The sequence below is a fragment of the Halichoeres trimaculatus genome, unplaced genomic scaffold (assembly GCF_033239565.1).
Source record: "Halichoeres trimaculatus isolate MK-OKI-2021-1 unplaced genomic scaffold, fHalTri1.1 fHalTri1_scaffold_10, whole genome shotgun sequence".
NCBI lineage: Eukaryota > Metazoa > Chordata > Actinopteri > Labriformes > Labridae > Halichoeres > Halichoeres trimaculatus.
In genome coordinates this window covers 23,852,602-23,873,343 of record NW_027437187.1, presented here as the reverse complement: position 1 = coordinate 23,873,343, position 20,742 = coordinate 23,852,602, and the positions used below count along the sequence as shown (strand labels likewise).

Below are 20,742 nucleotides of genomic sequence, written 5' to 3'. Positions count from 1 at the left end.
AGCACATGAAGGTACATGTATGATGTCTTCTCAACTGATGTTATGATTACTCTATTTGTGTGAGATTTGATAGGCTTAATTTATAACAAAGTAAAGTGCTGGTGTTACACACGCCTCTCTGATCTTGTGTGAGAGTTATGTGTGTGTGTGTGTGTGTGTGTGTGTGTGTGTGTGTGTGTGTGTGTGTGTGTGTGTGTGTGTGTGTGTGTGTGTGTGTGTGTGTGTGTGTGTGTGTGTGTGTGTGTGTGTGTGTGTGTGTGTGTGTGTGTGTGTGTATGATGGAAAGACAGCTACATCATCCCCCAGGGACTCTCTCCTTAAAGGGGTGATTTGCCTGCTGGCTTGCTCGTGTTAATGGGCTGGCTGACATGCTTTGATGTGGCTCTGTGCTCCCTGCGGTTTGATTGGCACACTGGATTAATGTTTTTCCACAGATGAAAGAAGCTGCATGGGAATGATATGAATTTCATGAAATGAAAATAGCAAATATTGAACATGATTAATGAATTGGTTATGTTTGCAAAGTGCTTTGCCTGTTAAGCTCTGGACAGGTGTCATCTCGTCTCTTTTCCCCCCCATTGGTACGATGGTCTCTTCAGCTGCTGATCACAAAATGGGGCACCTCTGAAACTCTTGCTCTGTGAATGTTCCAGTTTCCAGGGTTTTTACCTCCTTTGCTTCCTCAGCCTGTCTTCATGACGGAGTAATGAATCTGGTGGTGTTCTGTAATGGTCAGTAAATGCTGACACCTCAGACTTTTCTTTCTGGTTAATCTGTACTTCTACACATAAACACACATACGCAGCCGCACACACTACACGCAGCACTGTACGCGTGCATGTGTGTGTGTGCATTATCATGACCCCACTGTCCTCTTCTACCAGCCAGCTCTACAGACAATTTAAGTGTCCGTTCAGCCTATCAGTGTTAATTTTCATCACCACAGGACAAACCTTAGTACAGGGGTAATTTCTCAATGTCACCCCATCATCAGCTCTGCAAAACTCTGATCCTCTGAGCAACACGGTTGTCTTTCCAGCTGATGGTGAATCTGGCAGACAGATGCTTCATCAAACAACCTGAAGTGCTGATGCAGCAGCTTCTGAGGCATGCTTCCAATTCTGTCTTTTAGTTTTTCAGTCATGCTTCTTTGGAAAAAAATTTCCCCAGACAAGTATTAACAATTAACCATAAATACTTTTATGTAATATTTTTTTAATTCTCAAAATCAATTAAGTAGGTCAACTCGTTTGTTAGCTTCAAACTTAGCTCGACAGTGAGAGATCATTCTGCACTGAATGTGCTGAAGTTTGACACAAAGCCCAACAAAAGATAATTAACTAATCATAGGATTCAAACCAAAACTTGCCATCTATACTCATGAAAAGCAAATTTACAGCCTGGTTCAAAAACCGGCTTTGGTCTGAAATGCTAATTTCGCTAATGGCACACACCGTATGGGAGTGAATGTTTTTCTAACTGGGTGGTTCAGAAAGTTTTTGGATCCTCTAGTTGTCCAATCAGAGACGCAGCTCAGCTCACATGACTGACGGGTGCCCTATGGCAGTTAGAAAGGAAGCTCATAGCCCACACCACATTAAAAATATGGTTGAGCTGTAAATTAGGGCTGAACAATTAATCAAATTTATACCGACATCGCAATTCTCAAATCGCTAAGACTGCAATTAAAAAAAAAGAAGAAAACTTTTAAAAGTGCATTTAAAAAGTGAATTCCACATGTTGACATATTTTACTGGTTGAGCCAGAGATTTGGTCTTATTTATATTTCTGCACTTAATTTAGTGTGGGATTCATAGAGGACAGGATTCATGGGTTTGTTTTTTTTTAAATTATTGTTCATACAATGCCTACAAGGTTTGAAGTTAAATCAATCGGTCAATATTCTGCTGTGATTATAATAGTTACATAAAGATGTGTTATTTGTATCAATTCATCTCATTACATCTTAACATGCAGACCTGGCCTACAGGAAAGAAGTGTTTATATGTTGACAGTATCCTTTGTCATATTGGTCATACCATAGAGTGATTTATTGCTTGTGTTAAGTGAATAATGCTGAAGATAAATGTTCCCCCAAAAAATCGTATGCTAAATCGCAATCGCAATATTGGTAAAAAAAAAAAATGCAGTTAGATTATTTTCCAAAATCGCGCAGCCCTACCGGAAATTCAGACTAAGGACATGAGCTAGGCTGCACATTTTTAGCAGCACAGTTAAGCTGCTGTGGCCTTCTCCTGAGCTATGTTTGGTTTATTGTAGAACAGCTCCAGCCGTAAGACGTAGTCAAACTCTGAGTTTTAGCCGCCCCCTCCTGAGATACCTCTGGAAAATTTGTCCAAAAACCCATGTTTTTCAGAGTGGTGTCTTCGTACATTAAAATTGTACCCCACTACGCACTTTTTGCAGAGCAATCACATTGGTTTGGTTTTTAGACTTGGCAGCAAAATAAATAAATACTTTCCAGTTCATGCAGAATTAAACTGGTGATTATCCTTGCTTTTCGTTTTAGTGTAGAAAAAGTCATGCTATTTTTACAATGCATTGGGTCAGTTGCTAGGTTAGGATAGGTGTTGCAGTCAATATTTGTTATCATGTTGGAATTTTTTGCTCAAAGGTTGCTTTCAGGCAGCATGTGGCCTGTGGGCTGCTAATTGAATAGCACTGGTCTATGGGCTTATCTTGTTCGAGACCAGATACCTCAACTTAGCTTGTTTAAACATGGCAGCTTTCATACATTCAGGCATTCAGCCAAGTACTTCACAAAAGTATCGAGGGGCATAACACGTTAATTCATTTTCTATCCTGTTCAGGGTCTCAGGTGGGTGGAGTCTATCCCAGCTGTCTTCGAAGGGGAGGCAGGGTACATCCTGGACTGGTCGCCTGATCACAGGGCTGACCCACAGAAACAGACAACCTTTCATGCGCACACTCACATCCATCCAATTCAGAATCACCAGTTAACCTAATGAGCATGTTTTTGGGCTGTGGGAAGAAGCTGGAGTACCCGAAGAGTACCACCGCACACACAGGGAGGACATGCAAACTCCACACAGAAAGGCCCACATCACCTGAACCTGATGCGAACTACTGACCTTCTTGCTGTGAGGCAACAATGCTTACCACTGCACTGCTGTGCAGCCTGCATGAAATAACACAAGAAGAAAAGTAATGAAAGACTGGAACAAGAAAGCGATCGTATAAAAAGAATCTATACATTAAGAAGTAGAATATGTTCAAAATCAAAGTTTAAAGACCTTTATAAATACCTCTAGTTGCCTAGCAACTGCAACTAGCAATGCAATGATCTTGCAGGCAACCCCTTGTTACACCAAAATGTGCCTTTTTATACCTGAGATTAATAATCTAATAATCCACGAGACGTGCGCTAGTTCAAAAGTTTCAGAGAAGCAAGTGTCTAGGTATTGTTTCCTCTGTAACAACAGCTCCTCATACCAACCATTCACACATTTATGTTCTGATTCCTTCATTTACCTCCCAGCAATAAAGCAAGTAAGACATTTCCCCGAACGATGTGTTCCTCTACTGATCTCATATAATGGGCTTTTAACTTTCTGTGCTGAAAAGCTAACAGTCATTAAAAGGACTGGTTATCTTTTAATACATTTCCAGATGTCTGCACCAGTTCCATATCACAGATCAACTTACAAAGCTATAAAATTCTGTCTTACTATCAGCTCTAGTTGGCTTTAACTCCTCGGCTACCTTCACAGAGCAAAAAAATGAAAAAAAAAAATCCCTGATGTGCAGCGCTAAGTGCTACTTCCAGTGCCTCCAGCTAACAGTGGTTCTGATATTTAAATGAGAGTGAGGAGTTGTGTGTCAGGCTCTGAAATACTTATGGATAGTTTTTTTTTCCTTCCATACTTCCCCTGCTGGCATGTGCTCGTAGTTACAGCATGCAGATGGTATCTCTATGGTAGGGTTTTAAAAGGTCAGAAGCTGCAGTGGTCGAATATGAAATATAAAATATAAACTTTAAGTGAAGCTCACTGTGGCACGCTGGCTGCTTCTCTCTCCCCAGTCGAAAACAATGGCTTAGCCAACAGTTACTCTGCTTATCACGTGAAGCAGCTGTAACTGAGCAAGAAACGCAATTTCACATACGTCCCACACACTCTGTCACTGCTGACTGCAACGAGACTGATTCTGTGGGGGCAAAGCGTCCGCCTGTCCCCTAAGAGATTTACAGTGCACCAGAGAGGTGACATCCAAGTCCTTCAGCTCTCCCAGCCCGCAGCCTCCATCACAGTGTAACCTGTCTGCTGAATTACTCAGAGAAAAGCAGGTGTGACTCCCAGTGGCCGGGCTGTGACACTAATTGATTGATGAAGTGCAAAAAAGCACAAAGCACAGACCTGAAGCTCTGCAGAGCAAGGAGACTCAAGCTGAGGTCTTCTAAGACTGTAAATATGGAAATGGCTGTGCCTGCAAAACATCCCAGTGTCATATCTGACACAAATATTTCAAAACAGCCAATGAAGACGTTGCCTCTTGTTACTATGGTGAGGCTGTGTTGCCAGGCACTGACGTGTTGTTTGGGTAGCAGATGCTCCCGTCAAAGTGTTGCTGCGTTGCGTTGGTGTATCTGTAACTGGCCTTTGTAGTGTAAATAAGATTTTGTTTGTGTGTGAGTGTGTGTGTTTGTGTGTTTTTGTGCATGTACACGCTCCATCATAACTCTCTTATTCACTTTCTGTCATATTCAACATCTCAAAAAGAGAGGAGGAAAAGAGAGTGAATAAGATGCTAGACCAGCGTGCAAGATGGAGCATGAAGAAGTGAGAAAAAGAGGGTAACGACGGAGGAGGAAGATTTAAAAAAATAGAGAGAGGATGAAATGGGAACAGAGAGAGGCAACAAGTTAAACTAAAAACAAGAAAGGAGAGGACAGTGGAGGGTAAATTAAGAGGATAGATAAATAGATAGGTTTATTAAATGAATAGCAGAGCATTAGTGTGTGTGAAGCAGAAATAAACAGTCTTCGCTCTCTTCCCTGCACTCTAGCTGTCTTGGTGCCCTGCATGTCTTTTTTCCTGAAAAGGATTCTAGGTAAACAAGTTAAGGGTTTTGAGGACACTTAATTTGCTGTATTTTTTTATGAGTAAGGTTGCAGGTATACGTCTTAAAATCCAATTTCTCCTTTCTCATTCCCTCTTGGATAGTTTCAGAATAAGAAAACATTTTATGACTCTTTTGTTTGAAGAGTGAAATGGACAGCTAAATGGTATTCTCTTTTACATTATTACGAGCAGTTTTATTTTTCATTGATTGTAGTTGAAATCTTCAAACATACGCTGAACATTTTTTCACTGGGATCCATGAAAGTTAGGTTCAACTAAAATTAGAGCCCGACCAATGTGGAATTTTTGGGGCCGATGCCGATTTCGATACTTGGGGCAAGAATAAAAGCCGATATCCAATATATCAACCAATATATCAGATGATATATATATAATAAATTCATTGATATACACAGGATATATACTGTATTTGTAACACAAATTATTACAATACTCAATACAGAGACAAAACACTATTAAATTAAAACAAGGAACTTTAATTATAAAACTGTCCTTATAAGAAGTGAAGTGTGAACCTATGATAAATAAGATCAAGCTGTAAACACCTTAAATCAATAAGTAAATAAATAAATGAATAAGTTAAACCTTAAACACAGTAAGTAGAAAAAAAGTCATACTGTAAACACACAATGAGCAACGTACACGTCGTTAAAATGATGTATTATAGTCTTACATTAGAAAATGGTGGACGTGTGAAAAAACAGTAGCATTTATCTCTGTTTATCTGACAAAAAAGCAACTTTTGTGACGTTAAAACGTTGTTCTATAGTCTTACATTAGAGAAAGGTGGATGTGTGAATTAACAGTAGCATTTGTTGATTAATCGGTGACAGGCTATAATCAGCCCGATTAATAGGTCGAGCTCTAACTAAAACACAGAGCACAGGAAAGAAGTTAGACAAACTCAAACATCTCTTGCCTTAGGACAGGGGTAGGCAACCTTTTCCATGACTGGTGCCACTTTTAAATACACTCATGCCCAAAGTGCCAAGACTTAGTTCCTTCATAAAATAAAATCATGGACTGTGGATAGGACAGTCTTCTTAAATGGTTTTCCATGCTTAGCTATGCAGTAAGAAATGGTATAACCTCCTCCCATTTCCTGGTTTTTAACAGTACAGAAAGTTTTGAATGTGTTGCTTTAATTTGCATAATTTGCTAACACTGTTTTCATGTTTGGTCTCATAAAGACTCTGCCCACTCGATGTCCTACATACCATACTTTTCACAGCAAAGACTGCATATTGCTCGATCTTTGGTCATCTCTGGCAATAGATCCGTGCTACCTTGTCCAGCTACGTTGGAAAGAATGACTGGAACTTGGCTTGTTTGCCTTGAAAACACCACAAAATGGATGCAATTGCGAGCTAGCAGACTGATGTCCAAAGCGATTTGCAGTGATGCACTCATGATTTAGATCTATTATTTAATGTTATTTATTAAATTGTTGTGTCAGAACATTTATAGTGTGCTCAATTTATTGAGTGGTAAATAGAAAACAACACAATAGTTTTATTATTTATTATTCATTTTGTCCTCTTCCTCAAAGTAATTACTACTTGCCTGCCAACCTAAATAGCCTGACGTGCCAACTATGGCACCCGTGCCCTAGGTTGCCTTAGAAGGAAAGACGTGTATTATCAGAACAGGCATGTCCTTTTTCTACCACATGCAGCTTATTAGATGGGTTTGAACACACATTAAAGACAGGTGTATGATCAAATCTGTACCTCCGTGTTTGAATTTTCTTCCCTCAGTTATCCGGGGAAACAGAATATAGAATGTACTTACAGTTGGTGTAAGATGAGACGTTGCCTGTATCTGTAACAAATCCTCTCAAACTCCCAAAGCAACCTGATGGCTCTGATGGATGATAGAATGAAACCAGAAGGGATTTGAAAGACAAATACATGGATTGTATGCGAGCGTACGCTGAACACAAAGCAGAGCACTCAGGTGGGACCTTGTGTATCTAGTTCTCCTCATACAGCTTTAGTGCTGCACTCCTCACATTGACTCACAACTTGTCACTTTTTATAACAAGTTGTGTTAGATTTCTTTAGAACAAAAGTTATATCTCTGAACTCTAGAGGACAAACTGATACTGAAACTTTAGCCATAAGTTGATAGCAGTGAAAGACACACCCCCTCACTCCCACACATGCTCACGCTGAGAGTACATCATTTGACCACCTTCCCCCACCCTTTATATGATAATTGGTCCATCGATAGTCTATTTTTAGCTCTGAATCTCCCCCGCTCTGCTTCTCTCTCCTGGTGACTTCCCGTCGAATTATACAAACATGCACATGAACACACGTGCACACTCTTAAAGTGACTCACAGGCTGCTGCTGCTGCTGCTGCTGGATGCGGAGCATGGTTCACCTATCTCATCTCTGTCTCCTTTTTTGCCATCTTTCTCTTGCTGTGTTTTTCAGCTTGCTGCTCTTCTGCCACTTTATTATTTAGCAAAGGTCTATGTCCTTTTATCATCTGACACTCAGCTGAGTTATTGCAGCTATTTTAGCTTTGCTTCCAAATGGAATTTCCCTGTTATGTTTCTATGTAACCTCTTTTTCCTCCTCTCTCTTGCTCACTCCCACCAATGTGAAAAATATTCGGTGGTGTTCAGTATTTCTGCTTTGAGGCATGGAATGTCTTCATCCCTAAAGTGTTAGTTCTGCTGCTTTTCTGTGCTGTTATAGATTTCAGTCATTAAAGCCATAAATCTCTGTGCTGCTCACACTTGCAGCTTCACCCACCTCAGAGAGGTTTGGCTACACTAGCTGATTGCAATGCAAAGATAATGTTGGCTCACAGTTGGCTTTATCCTTTATAAGCAAGAGCATGACATCCAATCAATAGCCCACAGCAGCACTGCTTTTGGCTCAGGGGAGGCGCCTTGTCTTACTTCAGTCTGCTGCCGTGTTTTGATTTAAGCACCTTTTCAGCTTGTCCTGCTTTGTTCTGCTCATTTATTAAAGCTCTGCTTCAGAGTTTTTGAGGCAATGTACAAAATACATAAAGAGAAACTACTGAGCTGAAGTGAACTGAAAACATTTCTGCTCTCATTCACTATGCACTGTAACTCATGAATTAAATTTTCATCACATTTGCCCTCTACCTGATAGTTTCCAGGAGAAGAAGAGGATAATGGTCTGAGGTAAGGGGTGAAGTGGTGACAGGAGCAGAGGATGGACTTTATGCGGATGGTGTTTTCTTTCTAATTTGAAGGTCAGCTTTAGGGATGCACTGATCCAACTTTTCTGATTCTGATACTGATACCAATATCTGGGCTTTGGGTATTAGCCGATACTGTTACCGATCAAACACCAGTTTTAAAGGGGACAGATCATGCTTGTTTCTCCTTTTCACTATGCCAGACTAGGATGCCTGTAAAGCATTTCTGCCCTCAGTACAAGTCATTTAGTTCCTTCATTGCCCCACAGTAGCGTTCTCAATATCCTCATTTAAGGGCCATTCTGAAGATCTTTTTGATACGCTCCGTTTCGAGAATGACCTCCAGTAACCTCGCAACGTCACAGCCCTTTGTGCTCTGATTGGTCAGTTCTATCAGAGGGGCGGAGGGGGTAGAGCCAGGGGGCGGTTTTTGCTGCATGGCAGTATTAACAAAATCGCCACATTGAATGGAGCAGAACGAGCGAGTTTGCTGTTTGCCAAAACTTCACCGTAAGGCATTGATAGCACTAATAAAATGGCAGAGTGTAGGATACGTCCTTTTGTATTGGAACCCGAGTCAGGCCCAGACGATTCTGCAGCTCAGGAGGAAGAAAATCCACTTTGACACAGATCATCTCAGGACGCTTCAGTGTGGCGAGTCAAACCGGTACTGTTACATGTATAGTTTATACTCGGCTCTTGGTGGGTGTATCCCTCTGTGGCGGTTGTGTGACTAACTGACATCACAGAGGAGGAGCTGCTTTATCAGATTACTCCAATAAAAAGAAAGGATCCTCGTGTCGTCAGGAAGGTCGAAATCTCAAAGCCAAATGTCAATGACCTATTTTCAGAGGCATCAAATCTCGTTCTAGGATATCAGAAAAAATACAATATCTCATTTTTTGAAAATTCAGGGGGTGTAAGGTCTTGTTTTCAACTTTATTATCTTATATGTAAGTATTAAATCACGGATCAGCATGATATGTCCCCTTCAAATAAAAACCTGCATGCCCTACTGTGGGGTAAGACTGGTAATGTTTTGGGTAAAAGGCAAAAAATGAGTATATGGAATTACTGAGGTTAATATTTACTTAAAATGTGAAATATTTAAATGTTTTCCAGCAAAACAATTCTTTGGACTGGACACATGTTCTTTTCAATTGTAAACTTTTATACCCTGTTGACTGGTAATGCCGCAAAAAAAAAGAAAGTGCATCAGAAGCAACATTTCAAATCAAGTAGCCGAGAGCACCAGTTAAAAATGGCATAGAGCTGATAGCCACCGATGCCGATCTAGCTTTGAAGGGCACCGATACACCGATACCACCGATCGGTATTGGTGTATCCCGAGTCAGCTTCACACTAATTTAGTCTTAATTTCCAAGGTTAAGGAAGAAGTATGAGCAGAGAGCTGAGGAGAAAACAGCCAATGTCCCGAGTTGCTCTGAGAAAAATATGTGAGAAGGAGAGAAAAAGGAACAATCAGACTTTCTGCCTACCTTGGCAGATAGTTGATCGATATTCCAAGCCCAGATCCAACGAGATGAGCTCTCTCCTTCCCTCTCTCTGCTCCATCGCTATGTCCAGTGAAGGAAGCTGTGGGAGAAGGCCATTGGCAGGTCATCAGTATTCCAGCAAGCTCTGCCTACTCCGGTGTGGGCAGCAGAATAATTTCATTCTGATCTTACAGATCAATAGCTGTACTCAGTGGAAGGCGACCAGCCCCGCCTGGCTGGCTCAGCCGCTGCAGTATTCAGAGTAGCACTACGTGTTGGATGGATGGTCCTCTTCAAGATACATATTTGACTTTGGTATTCAGCGTTGCTCATGGAGTGGGCTCAAATGTGCTGGTCTGTGGGGTTCTTCACGTTGGTATGTGTATAGTGAGGGCTTTTGTGTCTCTTATATCCACTTTAAGACGGCTATTGTGAGGCTTGTGATGTCGAATTTTTGTAAAGGCTGAATCACAGAAGTGATGATTCAACTAAGGGGGTGAGGAAGGTATTTATTACTCTTTATGATATCATGTAATCCAGTTTATACACACACAAACCAGAGCATGAAAACATTCAATTACATTTCACCAAGAAACAAAAATGGACGAAATTCAGTTTACAGGGTCACATATTAAATGCTTTATTCAAATTCAACATAACTTTGTCAATACATGTTCAATATTTCACTATGTACACTTAAGTTGAGATTTATTAATAAGAAATATTGTGATTTGTGGCCCAAACTTTCTTGTGCAAATCTTTTTGTTTGACCATGGAGAAGAAGTGTTTGGTGTGAGATCTGGAAAGTTACACTGCAATTAAGCACTTAGAAGCTTGACAAAATTAATTTTCACTGTCACATTTTTTTTATATAAATGAGAGAGCATTAAGGTATCAGAATAGTTGCCAATAGGTGATTGACAATATGTAAACACAAACAAGTACAATGAACAGTATCAGTAAACTCCAGTTGTTTTTTTCTGTACACACTGTAAACCTGGATAAGTTGACTTTACTTGAAAAATGCTTGTAAACCTGTTACCTTAAAAAACTAATTAATGTAATATGAAACTTAAGTAGTTCTTTAAACAAATAAATCTTATGATTATTTGTTGAAAATTAGAATATTAAGTAATGTTAAAAAACGTTGCATGTCACTGTAAAACATAAAAAGACGTGATATCAATAAGTTTGCCTTACAGATTAAGTATATGTAATTATTAAAAAATGAAACACATCTGAACAACTAAATTAAATAACATTTTAAAGTACAGCTGGGTCTCATATCCACAGCGTTTCCTCCTCACTCACGGTTACAAACCGTGAGTGAGGAGGGAAGTAAGTAGATATGAGACCCTGCTGTCCATTGAAATATTGTTCTTCAGGGGGCACAGGTTGTTTGAGCCCCACGGCACTGACAGGTGGTCTGTGCTTCATGGCACGGGGTCTTATACCTGTTGAGTCTTGCAGTGTGCCTAATGGTAATTATATTTATAAATGAAATTTTTGACTGGGCTATCATGCTATATTGGCCAATTTTGAAGATGTAAAAGGTATATTTATTCATGACACAAACAGGCAGTCCTCACCATGTGGAGCACAGACAGCTGGTCCATGCTGTGGCACACAGACAAACAGTTGTGTCGTGTGGAGTATAGAGAACCTGTGCAACTGCTGCATATCTAGAGGTTTAGGAGGTTCTCATATCAACTGCGTCCCCCTCTCACTCACGGTTACAAAACGCAAGCACAGAAACTAATGATTTTAAGTTGTGCTCACTTAACCAGTAACAAAAGTTAAATCTATAGAAATCATCAGTTTCAACATTGAAAACTCAGAAATTTGAGTAAATTGAACTTAATAACAAATTCTAAGTTTTCCTAGCTAAATGCAATTGAATAACTTGAACTTTGGGGTTTACAGTGCAGCTGATTAACACCAATGCTTTTTAATGCTCATTTACAGACTAAACAGACTAAACAAAGAGAAATATAAGAATAGTAATCAGTCCTGCCTATCACGTTAGACTTCATCCCATCGCTAGAATCTGTCTGACTGCATTAAGAGCAGTTCTGTCAATAGTTTGATCATGTTTTATGAGTTTTAGACCCTTAAATGAATGCTTTATCCATTAACAAATAGATCAAGCAATATCTTAGTGCTGATCAGAGCTGTGTTACATCAAACAGTATGGATTGTGGCACACACTCAGATACACACTCTGACTCATGCCTGTTGTGTTGTGGCTTTTAGGTGTCCAGCTGGGCTGTGATCAGCTCAAAGATGGGATTACTGTTGGCACAGTGGGTACTTTGCTGTCATTAAGACTCACAAAGACAAACACATTTAAACACACACTGGAGGAGACTCGTACACACAGGCACACCTATGTACACACCAAAGCAGTGTTGGTCAAACGAATGGATGGGCGAGGGCCTGGTATCTCTTCCTTACCGATAAGTTGATGCTGAGCTGCCTTCTTATGTCCCAGCAGTGAAGTCAGTTCAGTTCAGAAGATGCAGTACAGGAGCAAAGTGGTGACAGACAATCAATAAAGATCCACTGATGAAGATATCACACTCTGGGATACAAAGAGGATCCTGCTCTCCTTAAGATGTCAAACCTCACATTTACACGGTACTTCAAACATGGCTTCTTGTTCGGGTAAAAACATTACACTTTGCTTTCAATTACTGTGCTCGCTTACCACTGTTATTAAAATAAGTTAATTAAGGTGAAACATCATGTTGTCATTTTGCACCTGTTTTGTTTTTATATGATAAATACTGCACAAATTTCCATCTCTTCGGTGACCATGTGCTCTGTCTCTGCCCTCACTCTGCTCTGACTTGAACTTCAAATGTTCAGAGGGACAAGTAACAAAGTTAGGCAGGTGTGTGTGTGTGTTTTATTTCAAATCTGCTGCCTGTTGTAAAATGTTAGTGGTGGAGGAGCTCTGGTTCTTTACTTTCTAATAATATAGTGTAGAAAAATCTACTGTAAGTTAAAGTCAGAAGACTGTAGAAGATCCATAAAGACACAGTCCATCTATTTAAGATGTTTGTCTGCTACTCATTCATAGTGTGCTGCTTCAACATGTAACTGCCCACACTTCCAATCCTGATATACACTCACCGGACACTTTTTTAAGTACACTGTGCTAGTACTAGGGCTGAACGATTTTGGAAAATAATCTAATTGTGATTTGTTTAGACCAATGTTGCGATTGCGATTTAGCATACAACTTTTTGGGTGGGGGACGTTTATCTTCTGCAATGTTCACTTAAGACAAGTTTTAAGTCATTTTATAGTATGACTAACCAACAAAAGATACTGTTAGTATTTAAACAAGTCTTTTTGCATTTCTTAATTGAAAAAGAAAAAGGAACACTGTGAAATTTTACTGACCTCCAGTTGTCAGTAAGAGTAACAAACCATACAGAAAAAAGTGACTAAGGGGTATGACTGTATCACTGACTGATCTACTTGATGGATCTTTGTAGCTCACAGGGATTTTTTTTCCAGAAAAAAACAGCATTTTTGCCTTTTGCTGGTGTTAAGGGAGAACAAGTACAAGTTACTATATTCCCTCCAGGTCTGTGTACATGAAACCTTTTTTTTTCTAATTGCAGCCTTTGCGATTTTGCATTCTATTCAAAATTGCATTCTATCAAATTGCGATGTCGGTTTAAAATCAATTAATTGTTCAGCCCTAACTAGTACCGGGTTGGACCCCCTTTGCCTTCAGAACTGCATTAATCCTTTGTGGCAGAAGGTACTGGAAACATTCCTCAGAGAGTTTGGTCCATATTGACATGATAGCTTCACACAGTTGCTGCAGATTTGTCGGCGGCATATCCATGATGAGAATCTCCCGTTCCACCACATCCCAAAGGAGCTCTATTGGATTGAGATCTGGTGGCTGTGGAGGCCATTTGAGTACAGGGAACTCATTTTGATGTTTAAGAAACCAGTCTGTGATGATCCCAGCTTTATGACATGGAGCGTTATCCTGCTGGAAGTAGCCATCAGAAGATGGGTACACTGTGCTCATAAAGGGATGGACATGGTCAACAACGATACTCAGGTAGGCTGTTGTGTTTAAACCATGCTCAGTTGGTAGTAAGGGGCCCAAAGTGAGCCAAGAAAATACCCCCCACACCATTACACCACCACCACCAGCCTGAACCGTTGATACAAGGCAGGATGGATCCATGCTTTCATGACGTTGGTGTCAAATTCTGACCCTATGATCCAATGTTGCAGCAGAAATCCAGTTTTTCAATCTTCTTTTGTCCAGTTTTGATGAACCTGTGTGAATTGTAGCCTCAGTTTCCTGTCCTAAGCTGACAGGAGGGTCACCTGGTGTGGTCTTCTGCTGCTGTAGCCCATCTACCTCAAGGTTGGACGTGTTGTGCGTTCAGAGATGCTCTTCTGCAGACCTCAGTTGTAACCAGTGGTCATTTGAGTTACTGTTGCCTTTTTATCAGCTACAACCAGTCTGGCCATTCGCCTCTGACCTCCGGCATCAACAAGGCATTTTGGCCCACAGAACTGCTGCTCACTGGATATTTTCTCTTTTTGGGACCATTCTCTGTTAACCCTAGAGATGGTTGTGGGTTAAAATCCCAGTAGATCAGCAGCTTCTGAAATACTTAGACCAGCCCGTCTGGTACGTTTTGGCCACGTTCAAAGTCCCTTAAATCAATTTTCTTCCTCATTCTGATGCTCGGTTTGAACTGCAGCTGATCATCTTGACCATGTCTACCTGCCTGTTTAGTTGCTGCCATGTGATTGGCTGATTAGAAATTTGCGTTAACAAGCAGTTGGACAGGTGTGCCTAATAAAGTGGCCGGAGAGTGTAAGTGACATATTGTACAAAATGCTGTAATCATTTTGGTGATTGCACTTTCAGACCTGCTAACTTAATCCAGAAATCTCAGGCATTAGCTGAATCTGCATTTGCACAACTACAAGTCCAGATCTGATCTTGGCGTCGTTCTAGCAGAGAGAAGTCGAACACTCTCTCAGCCTTTTCCCTGGACTCACGTTGTATAGGTCTGTTCTCAGCCATGATCAATTGAGAGCAGGAATCAACCCCAGCCTCAGGACTTCACTGAGCCTAAGCTTAAAGTCCACTTGGCAGAGAAACAAACACGGCACCTCATTAAAACTGAAACTCCCATGGCTGCCATCATAGAACTGAGCCCGGACGCCGCAGCACTGATGGAGATCTCCAGAGCGTTGATGTGGGAAGGCTCTAATTGCTGCATGGCTACGTGGTGCTTCTGCATTCCTGCTGTTTCCACAATAATCCAATCGCCACAGTGTTGTGTGCTGTGAAAAGGGGTTTGAGTTATGTGTGGTAAAAGTGCCATATTGATTCACTCATTATTGAAACGGCACTGGATTGGCTTGTAGGGACTGAATGATAGCAGTTTGCTGTCTGCACATGCTTATCCTGCTCCTCTCTCTGTCTCTCACTGTCACTCACACACAATTGTGTGAATGGATTTGGCTATCACAAGTGATGACTCCTCACTCAGCCTCTTCTGTTCCATTTCCTCCCTCCTCCCACTTCCTCTGATACACTTTGTAGCCCCTAATCAGCCGTCTTTTACTATCCAGCCCGCTTTCTGGGCTTTTTCCCTTCCTTCCTGCCTTTTCTTCTCAAGTGCCCCATTGGCTCTGTTGACCTCTTCCTCTCACTCTTTCTTTCCCTTTCTCATCATCTCTGTCTCTTTCTCTATGCCTGCAGGTACCACCAGGCAGCCTAAGGAGGGGGAGGTGCCGGGGGTGGACTACAACTTTGTGAGTGTGGAGCGTTTTATGGAACTGGAGCAAAGTGGAGCCCTGCTAGAGAGTGGAACCTATGAAGGTGAGTGTTGGGAGTGCTGTGCAGGAAAACATTTTCCATCTGTGAAACAAGCAGAGGCGCCTGGGGAGCAGAAGCGGGAACATATGTTTCAGCAGAGCAATTTAACTATTTTTAAATGTATTCTGTCGTCTCTTGCTTCTGCGAACATTTCCTAACTTGACGGATCAGTCGTGTCAGGTGATGCTCTCACACAAAGCTTCAGTAAACAAAATGAGCCTTCTGAACTGAAGCATGTGTTTAAGTTTCTCCTGGTGTTTGTCGAAAGGCAGGGTAACTACCTCTGTGTGTGTGCGAGTGAGACGGAGACAGAGTTGGATTATTGCCATTTCCAATTCATGTCAAGTCTGTGCATCTGCTGTGCTACACTGTCAGAGTTACATCTACAGATGGAGGATTTACTGGTTCACTTGCCCAGTAGCTTTTTTTTGAGAGCATGTACGGCTGAGCATCCTCACACAAATTAAGTGTGTAAGTATGTTCAAGTCTCTTGTGTATAAACTTATGTGTAGGGTGTGAAGTGAATGTACTCTTGAGTATGAAATTGAATTATTTTTGAGGCGGCCGCCTTGATATCTGTGTGTTTTGCGTGTTTACAGTGTATGTGTCTCTTACCCAAGATCTCATACCCACATGGGCAAGCTGTGTCTCTCTGAGTTGGCTTCACATGAGGTGTTGCAACCTATTTTGTAATTCACGTTAAAATAGAAGAGAGGAGAAGATGGAACGAGGGTAAGATGGTAAGCAAGGTTATAATAGTTTTGGATTTGTCATTATAGTTTAGTTTTAGTTAGTTTTGACATTTTATTTTCCATTACAGTTTAGTTTTAATTAGTTTTAGAGCAGGCATTCAAGTTTTTATTTAGTTTTGATTTTTGCAACAAGGCTTAGTTTTAGTTTTAGTTTAGTTTTAGTTTTAGTTTTAGTTTTTTCATACCTTATTAACCAGGTGCAGGATTCAAAAAGTAAAGTAAATATTTTGTCATAGTGTTTATTTTCAAGTCCAACATAATGCTCACTGCTCAGTCAATGCTGATACTGAAATATTGGCTGCTGCCTGAAACACATGAAAATAATATAAACTTAATATGAAAAATATAAGCATAAATTATATAAAATAATGTTTACATAAATTACGTAAAAATAATATTAACATAAATTATAAAAAAACAATATAATATGAGCTTCAATAAATAAAAACTTGGACTCTGTAGCAATAAAACTATTACAGTTGCTCTAATTCATTGCTCCACTACATTTCGTGGCAGCACAGCGCACAGACAGTCAGTCCAGTAAACAAGCTCGTCCCTATACGTCGCTATGATGGTGCTGTGCGGCACTGACAACTGCCTCAAACTGTCTGAAATTGGTTGGGAAAATGTGTCAGATTAATTTAAATCCTGAAGGCTATTAATATTGTCAAAAACTATAACTAAGGGCATTTTGTCTATCATTTTAGTTAGTTTTAGTTAGTTTTGTGAACACAAGATACCGTTTTAGTTTACTTATCGTTTTTGTTTTCTTTTCTAGTTTCTATTAGTTTGAGTTAACTGCTATGTATTTTAAATTTTAGTTTTCGTTTTTAGTTTCGTTTTAGTTAACTATTACAACCTTGATGGTAAGAAAGAGGGAGGTGGATTCAGAGGGCAGGAAAGTAGGGAAAAACAAGGCATCCTGAAGGGATTTAACTGTAGAGTGTGTGTACAGGTCAGGTGCACATAAAACCTTATGTATATGAGATGAGTAATAGCTGCAGATGGATGTGACACTGTGCTTAAAGCAGATATGCCTTTCAGCTAAACGAGGAGCATTCAGGATGAGGAGAAGGTTGCGTTTTTATAACCAGATCATCTCAACAAGAAGAATCCTGTCATACACCTCTGTGGCGTGTTTTAAGTCCCTCACACTCTGATTCATGTGTCATCATGGCCTCTGTGTCTTCATACTCATGTGTGTTCTTAGTTGCTTGTGTGTGCACATTAATGTTTTAGTCCTCATGTGAAAATTCTGTTTGGTAGGCAAAGGGGAAAGTCCGCTTAATGAAAAAGTAGTGGCTTTAATAAAGGCTCCCTTAATATCAGCAGCCTCCTGCTGGGATGAAAGTAAACTGATGTCTGTGGACTCTTTATTGCTGATCCTCCTTTTGTCCTTTTTTTTTACTGCCTTCTTCCCTCCTCTTTGCTCATCTGTTGTTCTCCTCCCATTGCCCATGTCCCCTCATATCCTCCTCTTTGTGAAAGCCCCACTGCTCTCCACTTTGAGGGATTATGAAATGAGACATCTCTGCCTCTCACTCATATTCAATATTTAATCACAGAGTATATTTCCGGACAGTAAGGGCTTTAAGTTTCAAATATAAATAGCACTTTATTACGAGAAAATATCATGTGGAAAGAGTTAAGCCATGTCCACTGTATCCCACTCTGTAAATCTGATAGAAAACCATGATGTCACAGTATTTTCAGTATCAAATGGAGAAGTTTGTTTTGACATCTTCAGAATGTTTCTAACTTTAGTGGCCTTTATATATCGTCCTTTTTCATCTCCTCTCATCTTCACTCAGCTTGAGCTTCTCTCAAATACTTGTTCCGACAGAGAAGAGACAGAGCCGTAGACTGACAGACGTCAAAGCTATTTCTGTCTTTAAATTACTGTTGTGCTTTTTCCTCCAGACTTGGGTACTTGCACTTACATGGTTGAGACATTGCTCAGATTAGATTCTTCTTTTATTTTTTCATAAAACTGCTGCCGTAACTATTTGCTAAACTAATATATGCAGCCTAATACAGTTGATCTTCCTGAAGCAATAGTCTCAACATTGTCTTTAAATGAAGATAAAACACATTTTTTAAAAAGGGCTATAGTGTCGTCTGTCATGTTCAGGTGAAATTTATGTGGATAAATACTCTAAAACAAAGCCTCTCTCAATGTATTTGTGGTTGTGAATGCCGTTCTGCTACATGTTTATTTACCCAGTGATGCAATTTAAGACAGCACACAAATAACAGCAGATTTCTATATTTTCTCAAACCTTGTGGCTGTAGCTTGACTGCACAGCTATTATTATATTCTTTAATAGGTTTTTGTGCATCATTACGCGGAGAAAGCATAGTGACAGAGTATTCTCAAGTCTCAGAGCACTAATTTATCTTACAAAGGGATGCAGCCTGTCCTTGGAGATGTTTTTAAAGAGCTGTTATATTTGGAGCTGTGCAGTGTTTTACTTTCTGCTGGTGAAGATGCGAACAAGCTCCTATGAAGGTTTGACACTTTGTATCTGTCTTCATACATAGATAAACAATGTCACATTCTCCCTGAGTCACAGTAATAATTTAGGAGTTGGGTGAATTTGTAACAAGTGGTGAAGCATTATCTACTTCCATGTGCTGTAAAACCCCTCCTGCATGTTCTGGTCCCCACACAAGATTTTCCCTTCGTCACAGACATGGCCTCTAACCAAAATGTCACCCTGTCTCTCTTTGCTATCAGACAACTTCTACGGCACACCAAAACCTCCAGCGGAGCCGTCCCCCGCAGCACCCCCTCTGAATGTAAGTGAGGCTCTGCTGCCTGGAGCCCGGCCCAGCGCCCAGGGCAAGAGGAAGAGGAACCAGTCAGTCAGCAACATGGAGCAGCGCGCCAGCCTGGAGCCTCCTGAGGAGGAGGAAGAGGAGAGCCCAGTTGTCAATGGCAACGGAGTGGCTATCACACCAGGTACTGTAAAATTAGGACATTTTTCATTGGTGTCCTTTTATAATGCTTCACCAGAAGATTTTCATCAACTAGTGCAAAATGAGATTCAAGCATGATCGAGATTCATGTGCCATGATGGTCAAGATGTTTTAATGAGGTGAAGAGAGATTTATTTTTTTTATATTTGTATTTATTATCTTACTGTTATAACTGAGTTACACCAAAGCTATGCGCACTTTGTTAGCTGTATTTCAACAGTTTATATCATTAACCTACGTCTGCAAAATGTTGACATTTCTAACTCCAAGCTGTACCCTTACACTCACTGTGTGGACATTAGCAGCCTGAGTTTTCTGAGTGTAAACTGCATACATTTAATAAAACCATAGAAAATCCAATGCACAGTGTATTATCGCTGTCCAGATTCTTATTTTGGCTTCGACTCCCTTCCCTCTGTCCTTTCATTCCTCCATCTCTTCTGCTGTCGTTGCTCTCCTGCCACTGGCCTTTGTCCTTGTTTCTATTTATACCACAACTCCCTCCCTCTCCTCTGCTTTTCTACTATCCTATTTCTTCTGACCCCTCTTGCTTTTCCTTCATCTCTGCAGTCCTCTTCTTTCTACTTTCTGCTCTTTATCCTCCTTGCCCTTTTTGGCTTTAGAGTCTGTGTTGACAAAAGATGCCATGTTGTTCTGCTTCAGTTTCTGAAAAGTCAAGTGTAATGTAACAGAAAATTTCCAGTTATCCCTTTAATATAGTACAGCACAGGCTCTAGGTACAGCAAAAGACTAAATGTGTGTCAAATGATGATGTTCCTTTTGTAAAGAGTCGTGAGTTTTGGAGTGTCTAAAAGAAACACAATTTCAGATGGTGCTAAAATTACTGCACTACACTTGCAAAGGAAAATATCACCTATAAAACTGACTTTAATGAATCTAAAAGACACTATTACCACCACTTATTTATCTTAAGCTTCCAATATGTCGCCTGTATGCCTCAAAAAAAGCACCATATGGGATCTATATTTGTCTTTTTGATGTCATGCGCATTTATGCTAATTTGACCTTTTTATGTTCCAACCAGCTTGTTTTTTCCAATTTCCTTTTGTCTCTCACCACCAACAACAGATTTACTGTATTTATTTTATTTTATTCTTTTTTATCTAATGCATACATTTTATCCACCACCAGCTTTAGTCCTCAATCCTTAAAACTTTTCCTTGTGTTTCTGACTCAGTCTCTGACCCCTAAAGTCTCTGTCTTTCCCTGTTTCTCCTTTTCTGACATCTGCACGTTGTTTTCTCCTCATGCTCACTGTCCTCAAAGCCCATCTCTCTTTCTTTCCCTCGCTGTCCCTCTCTCTCCTCCTGGGGCT

General features: G+C 40.3%; 1 protein-coding gene across 8 annotated transcripts in view; it reads left to right on the top strand.

The window, feature by feature from the left end:
- Positions 1-20,742, top strand: part of magi2b (membrane associated guanylate kinase, WW and PDZ domain containing 2b) — a 97,330-nt gene that overhangs the window by 39,376 nt on the left and 37,212 nt on the right. For all 8 annotated transcript variants that reach the window (XR_012598855.1, XM_074676823.1, XM_074676822.1 and 5 more), the window contains exons 3-4: positions 15,559-15,678; positions 19,165-19,389. Coding sequence is in view for 7 of the 8 variants with exons in the window: in XM_074676823.1 (XP_074532924.1) it covers positions 15,559-15,678; positions 19,165-19,389 (345 nt within the window). In the remaining variant the exon portion in view is untranslated. The remainder of the gene's footprint in view (positions 1-15,558; positions 15,679-19,164; positions 19,390-20,742) is intronic.